Raw genomic sequence first — 19,537 nt, 5'->3', positions numbered from 1 at the left:
TGCATCCATGGGCAGTGCATTCATTGTGTACAGTCCACACCATGCCTTTCATTCCGCTATAAAAAACACCTGAATTTTCATCAGAATGGGAGGAGTCCTGGTTTGTTATTCATCTTTACAATCAGCTGTCAAATAAAACAGCAAAGACAAAGCCTTCGCTTGAAGTGTTTCCTGTCATCCACTCAACGGATTAAACAAATTCAACATTCAAGACCGGAAAAAGAAAAACAAACAAAAGATTACGTATGATCATCTGGTGTTACAATGAAACTGTACAACAATACTGGTTGAGAGTAAAAAATAAACGACTTGAATCACTTGGCATTAGGACTTGGTGGTGCATTCCCATTCATTAAAAAAAAAAAAACTAGCGGACCAACCAGCTTTCTTGCTCTGCGTGGAATGTGAGAGTACATGAGGTCCCCGTGCATCTTTCTACCTTGACACACACACACAAAAAAAACCCACAACATTGTACATAAGCAGGTCTTAAGACATGCAAAACACTGAGAAGCAATAAATACAGAAGAAGCTTGCGAGGACGACACGTTTCTGGAACGCCAGCAACACAGACATTTTGTTTTGTTTTTTTTGGCCCAAGGTCACTTGTTCAAGCTTCTGTCAAAGAAAGAAATGAGCGCTACGGACTGATGCAAAACCTCCTCCAGGGTGCATGCTGATTGATTTCATACCTTGAAGATGTTTTACCTGCCTGTTGGACCAAACACGCTTTGTCATGAAAAGATACAAAAAGCAAAAAAAAAGGCATAAGGAAGCATTTGGAGTAAAAAGACAAACAACCAGCTGTTGCTTCAACTAAAACCATGCACGTACAAAAACTACTTGTGGCACTCGACATCGACATCGTTGTTCTACGGGAAGTGAGGAGATGCGACCATCAGGCTGTGTCTCAAATGTGCGCACTTTGTTCGGTGGTACTCGTAAGCTTTTTGAGTATGTTCACAGTGACACGAACCAGGCAGACGTTGCACTCAAAACGGTCAACACGGTGAGTGTGCAATGATGGACACTTACCAGTGCCTTAGCACCTTGGATATACTGAGTGGTTGCAATTCACAATTAAAAAGGAGAGAAGCAGAAGAAGAATGGGGTAAAATATTGCAGTTGTCATCCTCTGGTAAGTGTGCAATAACACTAATCGATTTGTGCACTCAGGGACTAATTACACAGTGTAAACTGCACTTTTATTCAATTGTACTAAAAGTGGTATTTGTAGTCTATAAAGGCTGTGCACTTCCGTACTTGTACACACTGAGAAAATACGGCAAAAAGTGGTGTCGTTACCCACATGTTGCAGTCAGAACAGCCAAACTGGTGAGTGTGCAGTGATGGACACTTACTAGTTACTTCGCACCTTGGCTATGCAGTGAAAGGGTGGACACTAACTAGCGAGTGGTTACAATTCCCAAGTAAAAAGGAGAGCAGTGGGTAAAAATAAGGCAATATTCCTTTTCACAACAACTGTACTCCTTTTTCCAACAATGGTATTTGATTACCAATTACTTAGCAGCTTGGCTACATATTGGAAGGGCAGAAAATAATCAGTGGTTGCAATTCCAAGAGTAAAAAAGGAGAGAAGTGGGTAAAAATAATACAATAATCCTTTTTTGCAACACTGGTATTTGATTATCAGTTACTTAACAGCTTGGCGACATAGTGGAAGGGCATAAACTCGAGTGGTTGCAATTTCCAAGTAAAAAGGAGAGAAGTGGGTAAAAATAAGGCAATATTCCTTTTCGCAACAACTGTACTCGATTACCAGTTACTTAGCAGCTTGGCTACATAATGGATGGGCAGAAAATTAACTCGAGTGGTTGCAATCCCCAAGTAAAAAGAGAGAAGTGGGTAAAAATAATGCGAGAGTCCTTTTTCCAACAACGGTATTTGATTACCAATTACTTAGCAGCTTGGCTACATATTGGAAGGGCAGAAACTAATGAGTGGTTGCAATTCCATGAGTAAAAAAGGAGAAAAGTGGGTGAAAATAATACGATAGTCCTTTTTTGCAACACGGGTATTTGATTACCAGTTACTTACCAGCTTGGTGACATAGTGGAAGGGCAGAAACTAACTGGAGTGGTGGCAATTCTCACGTAAAAAGGAGAGAAGTGGGTAAAAATAACAATAGTCCTTTTTGCAACAGCGATTTGATTACCAGTTACTTAGAAGCTTGGCTACATAGTAGAAGGGCATAAACTCGAGTGGTTGCAATTCCCAAGTAAAAAGGAGAGAAGTGGGTAAAAATAAGGCAATATTCCTTTTCGCAACAACTGTACTCGATTACCAGTTACTTAGCAGCTTGGCTACATAATGGATGGGCAGAAAATAACTCGAGTGGTTGCAATTCCCAAGTAAAAAGAGAGAAGTGGGTAAAAATAATGCGACAGTCCTTTTTCCAACAACGGTATTTGATTACCAATTACTTAACAGCTTGGCTACATATTGGAAGGGCAGAAATAATGAGTGGTTGCAATTCAAAGAGTAAAAAAGGAGAGAAGTGGGTAAAAATGATACGATAGTCCTTTTTTGCAACACAGGTATTTGATTTCCAGTTACTTAACAGCTTGGCGACATATTGGAAGGGCAGAAACTAATGAGTGGTTGCAATTCCATGAGTAAAAAAGGAGAAAAGTGGGTAAAAATAACAATAGTCCTTTTTGCAACAGCTTTTGATTACCAGTTACTTAGCAGCTTGGCTACATAGTAGAAGGGCAGAAACTAATGAGTGGTTGCAATTCCAAGAGCAAAAAAGGAGAGAAGTGGGTAAAAATAATACGATAGTCCTTTTGCAACGTCTATTTGATTACCAGTTACTTAGCAGCTTGGCTACATAGTGGAAGGGCATAAACTCGAGTGGTTGCAATTCCCAAGTAAAAAGGAGAGACGGAGTGGATGAAAGTAATGCAGTGGTCACTTTTGCAACAACGGTAGTTCATTACCGGTTACATACCACCATATTAGAAGGGCAGAGACTAACTGAAGTGGTTGCAATTCCAAATTTGAAAAAGAACAGAAGAAGAAGTTGGTAAAATGTTGCAGTCAGCATGTTTGGTAAGTGCGTGACAACATGAATTGATTTGTGCACTCAGTAACTAAGTGTGTCACTGTATTCATAGTATTCATAGTCTTAGTCTATACAGACTGTCTCCATTTGTGCACTTCCCTACTTAGACTTAGCCGTTTTGAGTGCATAAGTATGGTAAAATGCAGTGCACTGTCAGTGCCCACACGTTGCACAGTACATTTTGGCTACGGAGCTAACCTGAAATAAAAGCAACTATGGAAAGTAGCGATGGTAAGTGCGCAAAGACAGGAATCAATTTGGGATAGCCTCCGCTGTCAAAAATCGAAAATCGTTAAGTACACAGTATGCTTACTAAAGCGTAGTGACGCAAGTATTGGGTTTGAGACACAGCCTGCGTGTTTTTGGAGGTCATCCTAACATTTCCATGCTAACACTGTCACTGTGGCATCACCTCCACATGGACATTGGCAGATTTTTGCGCTAAAAGTCCCATAAATGTCCCACAAACCATGAAGTGTTTGCGGGGGGGGGGGGGGGGGGGGGGCTTCACAGGTCAAATCCAGCCTATCAATTTCTTTGGGTTTGATGATGTGACAGATCAACTGTCCAGCGTCATTTGAGGGGGGAAAAAGGCAGTCCAGCTGCTTTGTAGATTTGTCGGAGAGGAATCACCTGGAGGAGTGTGATTGCGTGGCGAGTGGTGGTGCTACCATGGCTTGTGTTCCCTGAAGGTGTCAGGGACGTGTGCTTGGAGTGTCTTTCTGTTCCAAGTGGTTCAGTTCCTGGTGTGGCAGGCCATCTCGTGTGGTTCCTGCGGGCGAGGAGGTGCTACTGTCCAGCTGATTAATTGGAGTGATCAGAAGTAGAGAGCAGGCTCGCTGCTGTAGTCCGACAGGGATGAACTGTCTGCAGGTGTCAACTGATAACAAAAATGTATCACGGTTAGACCGTCTCGACCAAATCAACAAACACACGGACAAAAATTGAATATTTTTATAAAGGTGACATTACTGACACCTAGTGGCCAGTGGAGAATAATTGGATTTAGCCATTTTTATGCCTGAAAATGGGGCTGCACAGCGAGTGGTTAGCAGGCAGGCCCGAGTTCGATTCCACCCTCTGCCATCTCTGTGTGGAGTTTGCATGTTCTCCCCGTGCATGCGTGGGTTTTCACCAGGTACTCCGGTTTCCTCCCACATTCCAAAAACATGCTAGGTTAATTGGCGACTCCAAATTGTCCATAGGTATGAATGTGAGTGTGAATGGTTGTTTGTCTATATGTGCCCTGTGATTGGCTGGCCACCAGTCCAGGGTGTACGCCGACGCTCACCAGCTTGGATAGGCTCCAGCACTCCCCGCAACCCTTGTGAGGATAAGCGGTAGAAAATGAATGAATGCTTGAAAATACTTCCTTTAGTCCAGGGGTCTCAAACACGCGGCCCGCGAGCCAAATATGGCCCGCAGGACACTAGTTTGAGGCCCCCGCCTTGATATGAAAGTTTAATGTTAGTGCGGCCCGTGCAAGTTTGATATGGATGCTGTATGGTATCATGTACCCAGAAAAAAATATTACGTTTGATTAATGTTCATGTTAAAGGTTAAATAACTGTTAATAGTTATCCTCCCTATCCGTGTGGAAGTGGTAAGTTTTTGGCTATTTAAGGTTAAAGGAAATAACTTGAAGGCTACCATTTAGGTCGCTAGCTCTCTAGTTTGCGAGTTAGCATGTGTCTCAAGACCCTGCAGTTGCGCAATATGTTGTAAATAAAAAGAGTATAAATGTGACTATAGTCGTGTTTTGTCATGTCTACAGGGCTCTAATAATGCTTTGTTCATTTTAATCTGAAAAAAATAATTTGTCTACCCACCAACTATATGTGGTTTCTTAAGGTTTTATTATTTGCCGTTATATTATTATTATTATTATTATATTTATTTATTACTGATTGATTTTGTTTATTCTTGATTTGTTTATTTATTTTTCATCTTATTTTGTGTAGAAAAATAAAAATTAAGATATTTGAGAACAGTGGAATGTTTTATCAGAGCTTTTCTTGTAGAAAATCGGAACCAAAGCAAAGTTTATTCATTTTTCTGTTTTTAATAAATATAATTTTTTTTTTCTTTGGAAAACCTGATGCGGCCCAGTCTCACCCAGACCCTAGCTCCAGTGGCCCCCAAGTAAATTGAGTTTGAGACCCCTGCTTTAGTTCATTGGTGCTTTGTGCTTTTGCTTTTGTAAAAGCACAAAGCGGTGGAAGGCGTTTATACTGTGCCTTCTCATTAGGAGAATGCAGGTACGAATTCCAGTGCAAAATGTCGGAAAACATGGGATGACAAAGTGAGTTGCTCCCCCTCACCATGACCTCCTCTGTCATCTGTGTCTGCTGGGAAGTGGCCTCCTCTTTGTTCACGCTGTCCTCTTGTTTGTATTTCTGCCACACGCTGAAGTCCATAGAGTGCTTGGGAATGTAGTTGGAGAGGTCTGCAGAAGAAGGATGGAAGTGAAAAGAACAGCATAAAAGGCAATATTACTATACTCTTTTGCTGTGGCGACCATCGTTAGGTCTAAAGATTACTGAATAATCGAGTTCCTTCTAGATGAGACAAGGCAGAAAGTCCTGCAAGACAGACACTGGGATAAAAAAGTCTCTATTTGTTCCCGTTTTAGTTCATTCTTCCTTTTAGTCACGTGTTAAGCGGTTCTTCCTGCAATTGCACCAATCAGATTGCTTCCTTGAACAAACTAATGTCTAAAATGCCATAAAATGTTCAGCAGAGGGCGGCTCTTGTATTTCCTCATTAACTTGTACAGTTTGCAACATACATCACTATTTATTATTTTAAATATCAGAAAAAATGAAATACATGTCCTATTATCAACTTACAGTATCGCCTCTTAGAGGCTTCACCTTTGACAGAACAGATTTATTCAGAACATGTAAACATTTAAGGTACTTTTAGGAGTGAATCAGGAAGTAGGTTGACAGGAAGTGAACGGAACAGATATTGTGTCATTTGACGATACAACAAAATAAAATACCTGCAGGTACAAATTAAACCACCGCGGTCAACACATCTTCCTTTTGCACATTAATCTAAAAAAGACAATTACTTAACAAAAACATATGCAAATACTATGAACAATTCCTTTCACAGTAACACGCAACTTCATTCTCTACAATGCCGGTTTTTAACAATGTTTTTAACAAAATGAATACTAATAACAGTTGGCTATTTGCCTGTATGTTTTACATTTCTTGTCATAATGTGCGATGGATTGTATTTTTAATAATAAAAAATATTAGTTAAAATAGCAATGTGGTTGGTGTAATTCAGAGCTCGTCCGGAAGAGGTCACTATCCTCCCACTTACAGGCTTTCCAAGGTGTAACACGACCATAACTGATCACCAGTTTTGTTTTGTTTTTTTAAATACAATACACTTTTTTCTCAAAAATGCTTTTGATGCTTATGAGTTATTTATATTAGAAACTGTTCCTTGAAGGACGAAAAGAGTTAAATTGCTTCACATTTAAACCCTGGCACTGGGAGCCGGTGTCTGTGTTGCCATGGTAACCGCTACGCCACGCTTGCATCAATATGCACATGCGATACATCCACATAACTGGAAGGACATGGAAAACTTCTTTCCTTTCCCATTTTGCTGATGTTGTTTTTCTTGTCATTTTCTTGTTTCAAATGCGCCGGGAACCAAAAAAAACTACATTTGTGCTTAAGGGGGACCTGTTATGCTCATTTTTCGGCCCTTTGTATTGAGTTGTGGACTCCTATAGAGCAGCTACACACAATAACCAACACACAAAGAATCTGCATCCATTCCAGCTGCATTTCTTTGGACTTCCGTGGTTCCCGCGGAAACGGTCTATTTTAATGTATTCACCCACGGTCCGCCTCCATGTTCCCTTTAATACCGGACATAATAATAATAATAAAGGACACAGAGCAAAAACTTGTTCCTTGTTCTGTGTGCATTATATGAACAGTATATTTGATGATCATGTTGTGCATTAAGAGTGTTCAAGAGAACACCTGCATCAAATAGGAAAGGTTGGCTATTATCAGTATGAAAACGGTCCAATATTCAGTATCTCTCACATACATTTTGTCCATATGTTGTACAAGGACAAAGTCCACCAAGCCAGCACTGTTTTACGATCCAATAAAATCCTTGGCTACCCCATCCCCAACTGTGGTGTTACATGAATTTGTTTCTCAACAATGGCTCACCATTACTGCTGTTGGCGTGGGTGGGCGAGCTTGTAAACGTGGGCTGAGGGATGTGGATGCGTCCGACCATGGTGAGCGGTTCGCCGGCAACCTTTTCCTCCGGTTTGGCCACATTGTCTTCATCCCCGCTGTCCCAGGCGCTGCTCTCTGACGGATACTCGTACGTGCTGTGGAGACTCGTCTCATTGAAGGAGATCTTGAGCTGGAGGAATTTAAGGAGAGTGTTTAGACCTTGGAGCTACATTTTTAATCAGCCTCGTTGCTGTTATTGTGAGAAAGTGGGGAAGTATTTACTTGGCGGATCGCGGCACAAAATCACTATGAACAAGAAACTGCCTCCTCCCGAACTAAACATATTGAAATGGTGATAAACAGCGAAGGTTGGTGGAACTTCGGAGCATGATTGGGGTTAGCTTACTTTAGCACGCTCGTGTGGTTGTGGATGAGTTCATCTTCGTCACTTTAATGTAAGGAGCGTTTTAAATACTGTACTCGTGTAACTGTTTCCGAATTTACTAGGTTTTAGATCAGGGGTCTCAAACTCAATTTACCTGGGGGCCAGTGGAGCTAGGGTCTGGGCCAGGCTGGGCCGCATCAGGTTTTCCAAAAAAAAAAAAAAAACATTAATAAAAAACAGAAAAATATACAAACTTTTTCAGTTCTTTGGTTCCGATTTTCTACAAGAAAAGCTCTGATAAAACATTGATGAACAAGATGAAAAATAAATAAACAAATCAAGAATAAAGAAAATCAATCAATCAGTATTAAATAAATAAATTAATAATAATAAAACGGCAAATAATAAAAACTTCAGAAACCACATATAGTTGGTGGGTAGACAAATTATTTTTTTCAGATTAAAATGAACAAAGCATTATTAGAGCCCTGTAGACATGACAAAACACGACTATAGTCACATTTATACTTTATTTACAACATATTGCGCAACTGCAGGGTCTTGAGACACATGCTACTAACTCGCAAACTAGAGAGCTAGCGACCTAAACGGTAGCCTTCAAGTTATTTCCTTTAAACTTAAATAGCCAAAAACTTACCACTTCCACACGGATAGGGAGGATAACCATTAACAGTTATTTAACCTTTAACATGAACATTAATCAAACTTGCGCGGGCCGCACTAACATTAAACTTTCATATCAAGGCGGGGGCCTCAAACTAGTCTCCTGCGGGCCACATTTGGCCCGCGGGCCGCGTGTTTGAGACCCCTGTTTTAGATGACGAGAGGTTCTCATTGGGAGTGACCAAGATGGATAGGATCAGGAACAAGTACATTAGAGGGACATTACATGTTAGAGGCCTTGCAGATAAACTCACAGACACCAGACTGAGATGTGGGTCTTGTAATGCCGAGCCCCGCTTCTTCTGGTTTCTGTTTTAAAAATACGGTGAACCAGCCCTTGGAGAGTTGTTCGACAGATTGTCTGTACTACTTAATCGGGAAAAAAAACATTGGATCAACCTTACTATTTTAGATAAGGTGACAACAGACATGCCCATTGGCATCCATAAAACAGGGGGATAATAAATAACTTTCCAGGATATTTTTTCTTCCGTGACTGAAATTCGTGATTCATTTTCCAGGCTTTCCGGGACGCATGGGAACGCTAACCTCAATTCGCACCAACATGCAATCTAATTTCCAAATGACAACACACTATGTGTGTTGGCAATGGCCATGATTTAAAAAAAAAACAATGATTTCTTTCAAATCAAGACATACTGTATGTCCCGGGTGTCAGATATGTTCTTATTTAAAACCCAAATTTAATTATAACACAGACATCCCTTTAATCTCTCTCCTACAAGACCCACTGTCATTATAGCCATCCAAAATGACAGTTTATTACTTCCTTATAAGTCTGTCATTAGAATGTCTTATCGCACGGCACAGCCCTTTGCACACAGCAGTAGCATATCAGGTGAGCTTTTCAATCGGGCTCCTATCATGCACTTTGTTCAGACCCGTGTTTGGCAGGCTGCACTAGAATATATACAATAGGCGGGGCAGGTGGCTGTCTGGTAGGAGCCGAGGGCGTCTGGAAGCGTCTCACAGAAGGACATCACTGATTTAAAAAGGTCTGCAAACTGACCTTGGCTGATGTTTTGAGCTCTTCTGAATGCTCCATTAAAAAAAAAAAGTCTAGTGCTTTTCTATTGGCTCTAGGAATGTACTGATCCAGTACATTTAGCATAATGTAAATGTGCAATATTTCCATCACTGCCTCTGTTACTACCTCAATCATATTTATTTATTTAACAACCCATTACAATACACTCATATGTGACTTTACTCATCTGTATACACCAGTCATTATTTGCACTATGACCCATTGATCATTGCACTGAAATTAATATATCTGCTCCTGCATATGCTCCTGTGCAATACTATGTGTATACAGTAAACCTCGGATATATCGGATTCAATTGTTCCCACTGGTTTTGTCCGATATAAGCGAAATCCGTTATATGCGTATACCGGAAAATGTCCGTTTTACGCATATATCGGATTTATATCCGGTATATGCGTAAATCGGATTTTATCCGTTATAAAAAGGCACTTCCTTGACTATGTTTCCAATGTACCTGGACGCGCAGGCAACGCTGCAAACGCTGCAAATGACGTCGTATAGCGGCCTGTCACGATTCGGCGAATCGGAGCGCCACGATGCGGCCATCCGATATATGCGAGGGAAATTTAATGGAAATGCATTGGAACGGGACTGGAGATTTTGTCCGAAATAGGCGGAATCCGTTATAAAAAATCCGATATATGCAATGAATTTTTATTGGAAATGCATTACAGAAAAATTGGTTCTTTTTTATCTGTCCGTTGTGAGCGAATTTCCGATATATATCCGAGTCCGATATATCCGAGGTTTACTGTATTTTGGATATCTTGTATATATCTTGTTAAATTGTCTTTTTTACTCTACTTCATATACTTTTTTTGTTTTTTAAACTTGACTACTGCACTGAAAGGAGAAGCTCTCCAATCTCGTTGTACATCTTGTATAATGACAATAAAGGCCATTCCATTCCATTCCAGTATTGGCATCGGATATCGGGTGTCTGATGTGTTAAGTGTTAAGCATGGAGTAGGAGTGATGTCGGCCGTGTGTATTTTCTATAAAGTCTGAAAAAAAACGTTGCAGCTGACTGCACACAAGATTCCTACGATAGCACAGAACCGGGGAAGTTTTACACGACCAAACTCCTCTTTCATTTGAAGCAGTGAAGAAGTTTACACACTCATTCAATCCCAAACCAGAGGCAGTGGTTGGCTGCTAGCCTGTATTTTACACAATGACGACAACATTGAACTTAATCTAATCGAATTATCATGGGCGAGGTGTCATACAGGTATCCTATTATGAGCTACTGTGATTACCACCCAGCTGTCTCACCTGGGGGGATTTATTATTTAAGAGAAGAAGAATGAAAGCAGGTTGTGGTACCTCAGCATAACGTAGGTGTTCACACAAAATCTGTGAAAAAAATCCCATCTGACTTCAGGCGAGTGGCGGGGTACACCCTGGACCGGTCGCCAGCCAATCACAGCGCACATATAGACAAACAACCATTCACACTCACATTCATACCTATGGACAATCTCCTTATCTCGGCAAAAGTTAATGTATAAGCAAGAGGCACCAGCTTCAACAAGCTCCCCTTTATTGTGATGAATATTTCATTCAACTATGTTTATTGTGCATTGTAACCAATAGTACCACTACCAGTGACTAATCTTTACGCATATAGGTCATACAAATATCAGCTTTTCCTGTGTGTTGTCTGCATTGTATTGACAGCCAAAAAGGTGTCAGCTGACTGCTCTTATAGCACCGTACCTGGCTCCTTTTATTCTGCGACCGAGATTTAAACTCTGTCCTAATCCCCGTCACAAGGCCACAAGCCAACACCAGTGCCTCAGATTTGAGACTCTTCAATTGCACAGAAGATATGGACAGTATATGGGGAAGCACATTTACTATGTCAAACATGTACGTACTGCATACGGATCATCCATGTTGATGTTGGTGATGAAGGATTTCAGTGTTCGACACACTTCCACGTTCCAACTTTAGTCCTCTCTGGGATTATATGAGACCTGGGTTCGATTCCGTGTTCTGCCCGAGCGTGTGTTTCCTCAGACATCCAAAAACATGCTAGGTTAATTGGCGACTCCAAATTGTCCATAGGTATGAATGTGAGTGTGAATGGTTGTTTGTCTATATGTGTCCTGTGATTGGCTGGCCACCAGTCCAGGGTGTACCCCGCCTCTCGCACAAAGACAGCTGGGATACCTCCGCTACCCTAGTGAGGATAAGCGGCATAGAAAATAGATGAATGGAAAAACACAGTGATGCATATCATTTTTTTCTTCCACCCCGACTTTCAAAACGTTTTACATTGTAAAAATGTACTGCTACACAAGGACTGAGAATTGAACCAGCAACCACTGGTTTGGAACACCTATGCCCGCTCACCCTATCCCCGGACTCGCACTGAATTCATTGCGGCTCCCAGCCTGATCCAGATTAGCTTGCCGCTTGTTTTATTGGCTTGTATTAAGCAGACTAAAAACTACAATTATTACAGTGGAGTGGATGATAGAACCAGCAACCGCTGTATTAGGAAATAACCACCCTAACTCCTGAGACATGTCACCCTGTTAGAGATCCAGATTAGCTTGTCGCTTGTTTTATTGGCTTGTAGTAGACTAAAAACTACAATAATTACAGTGGAGTGGATGATAGAACCAGCAACCGCAGTATTAGGGAATAACCACCCAAACTCCTGAGACATGTCACCCAGTTAGAGATCCAGATTAGCTTGCCGCTTGTTTTATTGGCTTGTATTAAGCAGACTAAAAACTACAATAATTACAGTGGAGTGGATGATAGAACCAGCAACCGCAGTATTAGGGAATAACCACCCTAACTCCTGAGACATGTCACCCTGTTAGAGATGTTAAATGAGGGATAAATTGATGAAAATTGTGTCGGATATTCACACCATTAAAAGTCCTAAACGTCGTCCTAAATTAAGATGGTGTTTTGATTCCGTCAGTGTGACACAGTTTTCTGAAAACTGGCATCCTGTCTCAGGAAGTCTCAAGCTACCAGACCGTCTATCAATAAATCAGGCTCTCTGCGGAGATCGCTTCCTCTTTCACTTTTCTTTTTATCTGGTCTGAAAGCAGTCCCCTTTTTGGGAGCTTCATTTTTTCAAACATAAGATTTACCAAGTGAGACCACAATGGAAACAAGCATGCATGGGTTATATTTGTCGAGGCTTGTCAAGGGGGTCTGTGTGACAAAACTGCACCGTGGAGGCAGAAGTCAATCATTCTCTGTCCTCGGGCTGTGGGACATCTGAAGCGGGGGCCCGACAATCAAGCACTCCTCATTCAGCAGCGAGCTACAGCACCGAGCGGGCACACGGGGAGACAAACAACTCTTCCATTGTTGGTTTTTGTTTGATATTTATCAAAGACTGCATGCTCTGGAGAACGCGCACGAGAACTCAACCTTCAGCGTCTTTTTGTGTAAACTGATTTCCATATACAGAAAGTCCATACCAGATGCACCATCAATCCAGAGATATACAGTAGTTCTGTAAGCCAATATAACCATCTCCAAACATAAGCAGTTTTCCTCCATTTGTGCTAAATTTTAAGTGTAGTTGAGAAAAGGGGCAACCACCTTTACTTTTATGCTGAAGCTCTGAAATAAGTATCGACCCTTTGTATTAGTTGTATTATAGTTGTGGACTACACACAATAACCCGCACAGAAAACCTTCCACATCTTCCAGGATCTGCACCTATTCCAGCTGTATTTCCAAAATACCTGACATACTTCCTGGCTACCGCGACCCCCACTTTCTAATTTAGTGAATATAGGAGTTGATAATAAATGAATAAAGTCTTTGGAGAGGTACTGTAATTGAAAAGTGTTTCTACTGGTAGCTCAAGAGCTCCTGGCTGGAGACCTCTGACTTACTTATGAACTCGGAGTGGTGACGTGGAGGTCAGGAGAGCCGGACGCTTGGGCTTCCCTCCTACCTCGCCTGCACTCATTGTCGGCACAACATTGGTACATCACACGACTACCTATCAGTGAACACTGTGGTTCACTCCATCTCTGTGGACACACAAGCGTGTACAACATTAATGCACCTTTCCCAGCGGTTCCGCTTCAGGCTTCAGCAACAGTTTGGCGGACACAAAAACAGTTCCATGTGAAATGCCGTTGACAGAAGAAAATCTCTTGCTGGGAATCACCAAATACAATCACTTCTGCCTGAGCTTGCCTCGTAAACAGAGAAGCAGAGACCTTATTATCTGAAACTTTGGTATCGTTTAGTACGAGAATACAACATTCATAGGTCAGAAAAGTGGAAAAAGCCCAATCGGCCCCCTTTAAGAAAATAAGTCGTAATTCATCAACAAAAAGTTGTCATTTTATGAGAATAACTTTGTAATATTCTGAGGAAAAACATCACTTTTGTAACATAAAGTTGAAATCTAAAATCTTTTTGGAAAATTAGGTTGTGGAAAAAGCTATAATTTTAGGAGAGTGAAGTCTAAATATTATGGGAATAAAGTCATCATTACAAGGAAGAAAATGCACATTAAAAAAAGCTGAAATGGAACACCAAAAAAAGAAAAATATGTAAATTTTATGGGTATAAAGTCAAAATATAAAGATAATATTTACAAGATTAAATGCAATATTAGGAAGAATAAGTAGCATAGAGGTGAAATATAAAAAAATATATTATGCATATGTCATGATATGAGAAACAAAAGAACAAAATGAAGTTGTAAGTTGTAATTTTTTTGAAAATTAGGCTGGGGGAAAAGTCATTATATTATTGAAATGTCAAAACATTAGGGAATTTAAGTCATAATACAGTAAACCTCGAATATATCGGATTCAATTGTTCCCACTGGTTTTGTCCGATATAAGCGAAATCCGTTATATGCGTATACCGGAAAATGTCCGTTTTACGCATATATCAGATTTATATCCGGTATATGCGTAAATCGGATTTTATCCGTTATAGGCACTTAGGCAAGGCACTTCCTTGACTATGTTTCCAATGTACCTGGACGCGCAGGCAACACTGCAAACGCTGCAAATGACGTCGTATAGCGGCCTGTCACGATTCGGCGAATCGGAGCGCCACGATGCGGCCATCCGATATATGCGAGGGAAATTTAATGGAAATGGAATGGAAATGTATTAGAACGGGACTGGAGATTTTGTCCGAAATAGGCGAAATCCGTTATAAAAAATCCGATATATGCAATGAATTTTTATTGGAAATGCATTACAGAAAAATCGGTTCTTTTTTATCTGTCCGTTGTGAGCGAATTTCTGATATATCCGAGTCCGATATATCCGAGGTTTACTGTATAACAAAATGAACATTTCCAAAGATTACTTTTTGACGAAATTTGGAAAAAATATATATATATAGGAAATTGAAGTTCATACTAATAATAGGCCTTTTCACTTACCCGTACATTGAAATATATATTATTTCCTAGCATGTCTACACATGTTGGTTTAAAAAATATAATTTTACAGTCATATGTCTAAGTTGTTTTACAATGTGGAATTTGTTTCTTTTTTGATAGTTTCTGTTTGTTTCATATTGATTTTGTCTGCCTATCCGATTACTCAATTAATCGAAACAACAATTAACTGAGAAAATACGTAACTTTTAGTAGCGGATTGGCCATGAATGGTATCAAAGAGATAAGCAAACTTTTGGAGTTGATTATGGCTTTCTGCAAGTTAAATATAGAAAATCTAGCAAGATACTGGGATGAGAGAATATAATGTCGTCTTCAAGTTTCCTCTCCTTAAAGTTGACGTGTGGGTTTATCTGTTCCTGACATAAGATGAAACGTTGAGTTACAAAACAGATCAAAACAAAACAGCCATCTTACTCAATCTGCCTTCGTCAGTTGAGAGAGTTGAGAGAGAACATTTCTTCCAGGCCAGCCAACGTGGCATGTCCTAAATTGGTGAAAGGTGGTTCATAATGAATGAACACACACAATGCATGCGTATACACACACACACACACATACTGGCTGGGATTCCTTGCTAATCGGGTTCAACTGCTAAGTTAGAATCCCTAACACAAAAGCAGCATTTGCATGTTTGATAAATGTGTCTGACTGGGAGTGTAGCTTTCTTAGAACTGTGATTCAAGGTGAGGGAAGGTGTGGCCTGCATGCAACTGTCAAGTGTGTCAAAAAAGGGGCTCATCAATGAAATCTGCTGGAGAAGGAAGCTGGTTGGACAGAAAAGCCTGCAGTGTCTCGGCCCTCCACTCAAACATGTACAGTATGGATGTTACCCAGTGCCTCATACGTATTGCAGCACATACAATAAACTCAAACGTCTCACAAGCACATTAAGGTGTATAACAGCTTAGAGAAGATAGCCCCATGTGATTAGAGCTAATCTGCTGCCTGGTAGATAATATTAGACCAGCAAAGCTGAGGACTTTATCTGCAGCTGCATTGTGCCTGTGGCAAACAATGCATGCATGTGCTCCCACAAAGCATGTTGTCCTGATATGTTGTTCATATTTGGTGTCTATTCTATCTATTTATTCTCCACATCATTATTATTATTATTATTATTTATTACTTATCTTCTTTTGTGTCTGTTATTATATGGGAGCCAGGCAACGACATTTCGTTGGCAATTTCACTACTGTGTTTTTGTGCAATGACAATAAAGGGAGTCTATCTATCTATCTATCTATCTATCTATCTATCGTTCTCATGATTTCACAGTGACATTAAACGTAAGTACAGTGGACCCCGTTTATGTCAGCATAAGCAGCTGTCGTCATAATTGTCACCAAAAACTTACATTAAGTACAGTGGACCTAATTTACATCAACACTGTTTGGACAGCCTGACTAATGTCGACATAATCGGTTATCAACATAAACAAATCTGAAAATTTAAAGTACAGTGGACCTCGTTTACGTCGACACCTTTTGGACTGCTGACTGCTGTCGACATAAACGGTCATCAAAATAACCAAAACCGGAAATTGAAAGTAAGTACATTTGACCTTGTTTATTTTGACACCTTTTAGACTGCTGACTGCTGTCGACATAAACGGTCATCAACATAACCAAAACCGAAAGGTGAAAGTAGGTACAGTGGACCTTGTTTATGTTGACACCTTTGGGACAGGCTGACTAATGTCAACAAACGGTTATCGGCATAACCAAACCCAAAAAGTGAAAGTAAGTACAGTGGAACTTGTTTATGTTGAACACCTTTTGCCTGCTGTCGACATAATCGGTTATCAACATAAACAAATCTGAAAATTTAAAGTACAGTGGACCTCGTTTACGTCAACACCTTTTGGACTGCTGAATGCTGTCGACATAATCGGTTATCAACATCAACAAATCTGAAAATGTAAAAGTACAGTGGACCTCGTTTACGTCGACCCCTTTTGGACTGCTGACTGCTGTCGACATAAACGGTCATCAACATAACCAAAACCGAAAGGTGAAAGTAAGTACAGTGGACCTTGTTTATGTTTGACAACTTTTGGCTGCTGACTGCGGTCGACATAATCGGTTATCAACATAAACAAATTTGAAAATTTTAAGTACAGTGGACCTTGTTTATGTTTGACACCTTTTGGACTGCTGACTGCTGTCGACATAAACGGTCAGGGCTCGACAATAACGATGTACCGATGGCCCGGGGCAAGTTAAAACAAAATTCGGGCAAGTAAATACAATCATTAATATTCCCGTCGGGCAAGTGCACTTTAACATGCCGTACTGCCAAGAGTTTTTTTTAAAGCGGTTCTTGTTGGGTGTTGGTAAAACACGGACTGCGTAATTCCGGTGCTAATTTGCAAACCAATCCTTGCAAATCTTGAAATGGACCAATCAGAATCGTTTATTTAGACCGCGGTCCGTAATCCACAATCCGCGTTTTACCCACACCCGTTCTTGTTCGCGATCAACCAATCAGCGATCGTTTTACTAGGACATCTAACATCTATCATGGCGTCCATGCCAACATCGTCTAATTCTTCAACAACTTGTGAAGGAAAACAGCAAAAAGTGATGAACCAGTGCCTCCTAAACAAGTATTTTATTAGCGGCAGCAAATCAAATGATGACAAAGGTGAGTGAATCACGTTGCTGCGACAATTTGAAGTGGTCACAATGAAACACCACCTATTAGATCCAATACCAAGTGCTGATTTTGCACAAGCTACAAAATCTAGCGGTTTCATTTCTCTGTGGATTTTTCTCACCTTTGCTTCACAAATTATTGTTTGACCATTGAGCATTTTTTCTGGATTAAAAACACTTTACTAGTACACAAATGTGTCAAATGTTTCATTGAGGTGCACAACTTATAAATATCACTGCTTACTACGACTACCATGTGTAAGGTAGCATGGCTTGCCATGTTAACATACATCTCCACACATTTTCAGACATTCCTCCAAATACAATGCATCAGTACTATTATCTGATGAATTATCAGCATATATTGATATATGATATCATTATGGCAGTCTTTTCATTTTACATGGGGCAAGTTCGGGCAAGTAGTTCTCACCTAAAGGATTCCCCATGGGCAAGTAATTTTTGTTTTTAACGTAGAGCCCTGACGGTCATCAACATAACCAAAACCGAAAGGTGAAAGTAGGTACAGTGGACCTTGTTTATGTCGACACCTTTTGGACAGGCTGACTAACGTCAACAAACGGTTATAGGCATAACCAAACCCAAAAAGTGAAAGTAAGTACAGTGGACTTTGTTCATGTTGACACCTTTTGGACAGGCTGACTAATGTCAACAAACTGCTATTGACATAACCAAACCTCCACAAAGTGAAAGTAAGTAAGTCCCTCAGACAGCTGACTGATGTCGACATAAGTGGTTGTCGACTAAAGCGGAACCGAAAACAGTGCAACCTGTTTATGTCGACGCCATTTGGACTGCTGACCGATGTTGACATACATGTTTGCGTATTGTGCAATCGTGAAACACGTTTGTGTCAACACCCATCAGATTGGCTTGACTGTCACCGTTTCATTGCTACGTACGATAATAAAGTTAGCAATACTACAGCAGATGGTGACTTTTCCGAATTGGACTGATTTTTTGTATAAATATTGTCTACTCTGTATGTTGATGTCAACTTAAGCGGGCCTGTTTTAGTAGACCAGGTGTTGGCTGAAAAAGTGAAAGTAAGTACAGTGAACCTCGTTTATAGTGACACCTTTTGGACAGACTGACTGATGTCAACAAACGGTTATCGACATAACCAAACCCAAAAAGTGAAAATAAGTAAGTCCATCAGACGGCTGACTGATGTTGAAATACGCATTTGCGGATATAAACAAAACCGAAACTTGAGACTACAATCGTGGAACCCGTTTGTGTCAACGCCCCTCAGATTGGCTTGACTGTCACTGTTTCATGCTGCGTAGCGATAATGAAGTTAACAATACTACAGCACAGGTTGACTTTTCCGAATTGGATTGAAAGAAATGATCACCTCAGATCTCAAATTTTACGCCAGCAGACAACAGACATACCCTGTTATGTTGATGTCAAATTAAGCGGGCTTGTTTTAGTGGACCGGGAGTTGGTTGAAAAAGTGAACGCAAGTACAGTGGACCTTGTTTATGTTGACACCTTTTGGACATGTTGACTGATGTCAACAAACGGTTATCGATACAAGCGGTGTAAAATAAGTAAGTACCTCAGACAGCTGACTGATGTCGACATAAGTGGTTTTTCGACACAAGCAGCGAACAGAGAACAGTGGAACCTGTTTTTGTCGAGATTATATAAGTATGGAAAGCCACAAAAACTACAATCCATAACCTTGATTTGACTGGATATGAGCCACGACGCCTACAAAATACCTAGCGGTACCTCGTTATTACAGTAGTAATCATGTTATGCGTGTATGAAAGGCTATTTTTTTGGGTCTTTAGTTTACATTGCTGCAGCAACACCATCAAATAAGGAAGCACATACTTCAGTAATTATGGGTTTAAATCATGCAAATAGCTCTCAGTGGCCAATGAGACACCCGATCTGCCTCTAATGATGCAAAAAACAGATATGGCCTTCCGCTATGCAACTACCGAAATGGCCACTGGCTATTTAAAACCGCACTGCTCTGCAGC

At 40.5% G+C, this 19,537-nt stretch overlaps 1 protein-coding gene across 2 annotated transcripts in view; it reads right to left on the bottom strand.

Annotated features, from left to right (window-relative positions):
* Nucleotides 1-294: 294 nt before the first annotated feature.
* tprn (taperin) overlaps nucleotides 295-19,537 on the bottom strand; it is a 34,352-nt gene continuing 15,109 nt past the window's right edge. Inside the window, exons 2-4 of one of the 2 annotated variants that reach the window (XM_058064100.1) lie at nucleotides 7,297-7,498; nucleotides 5,407-5,531; nucleotides 295-3,965 (exon numbers count right to left, since the gene is read on the bottom strand). In XM_058064100.1, the coding sequence (XP_057920083.1) occupies nucleotides 3,903-3,965; nucleotides 5,407-5,531; nucleotides 7,297-7,498 (390 nt within the window). In that variant the 3' untranslated portion in view covers nucleotides 295-3,902. Of the gene's footprint in view, nucleotides 3,966-5,406; nucleotides 5,532-7,296; nucleotides 7,499-11,664; nucleotides 13,463-19,537 lie in introns of those variants that run through there. The other variant, XM_058064101.1, reaches the window with a different exon arrangement.

This window comes from Doryrhamphus excisus, chromosome 2 (genome assembly GCF_030265055.1).
Source record: "Doryrhamphus excisus isolate RoL2022-K1 chromosome 2, RoL_Dexc_1.0, whole genome shotgun sequence".
NCBI classification, from domain to species: domain Eukaryota; kingdom Metazoa; phylum Chordata; class Actinopteri; order Syngnathiformes; family Syngnathidae; genus Doryrhamphus; species Doryrhamphus excisus.
This window is presented reverse-complemented; position numbering and strand designations above follow the sequence as displayed.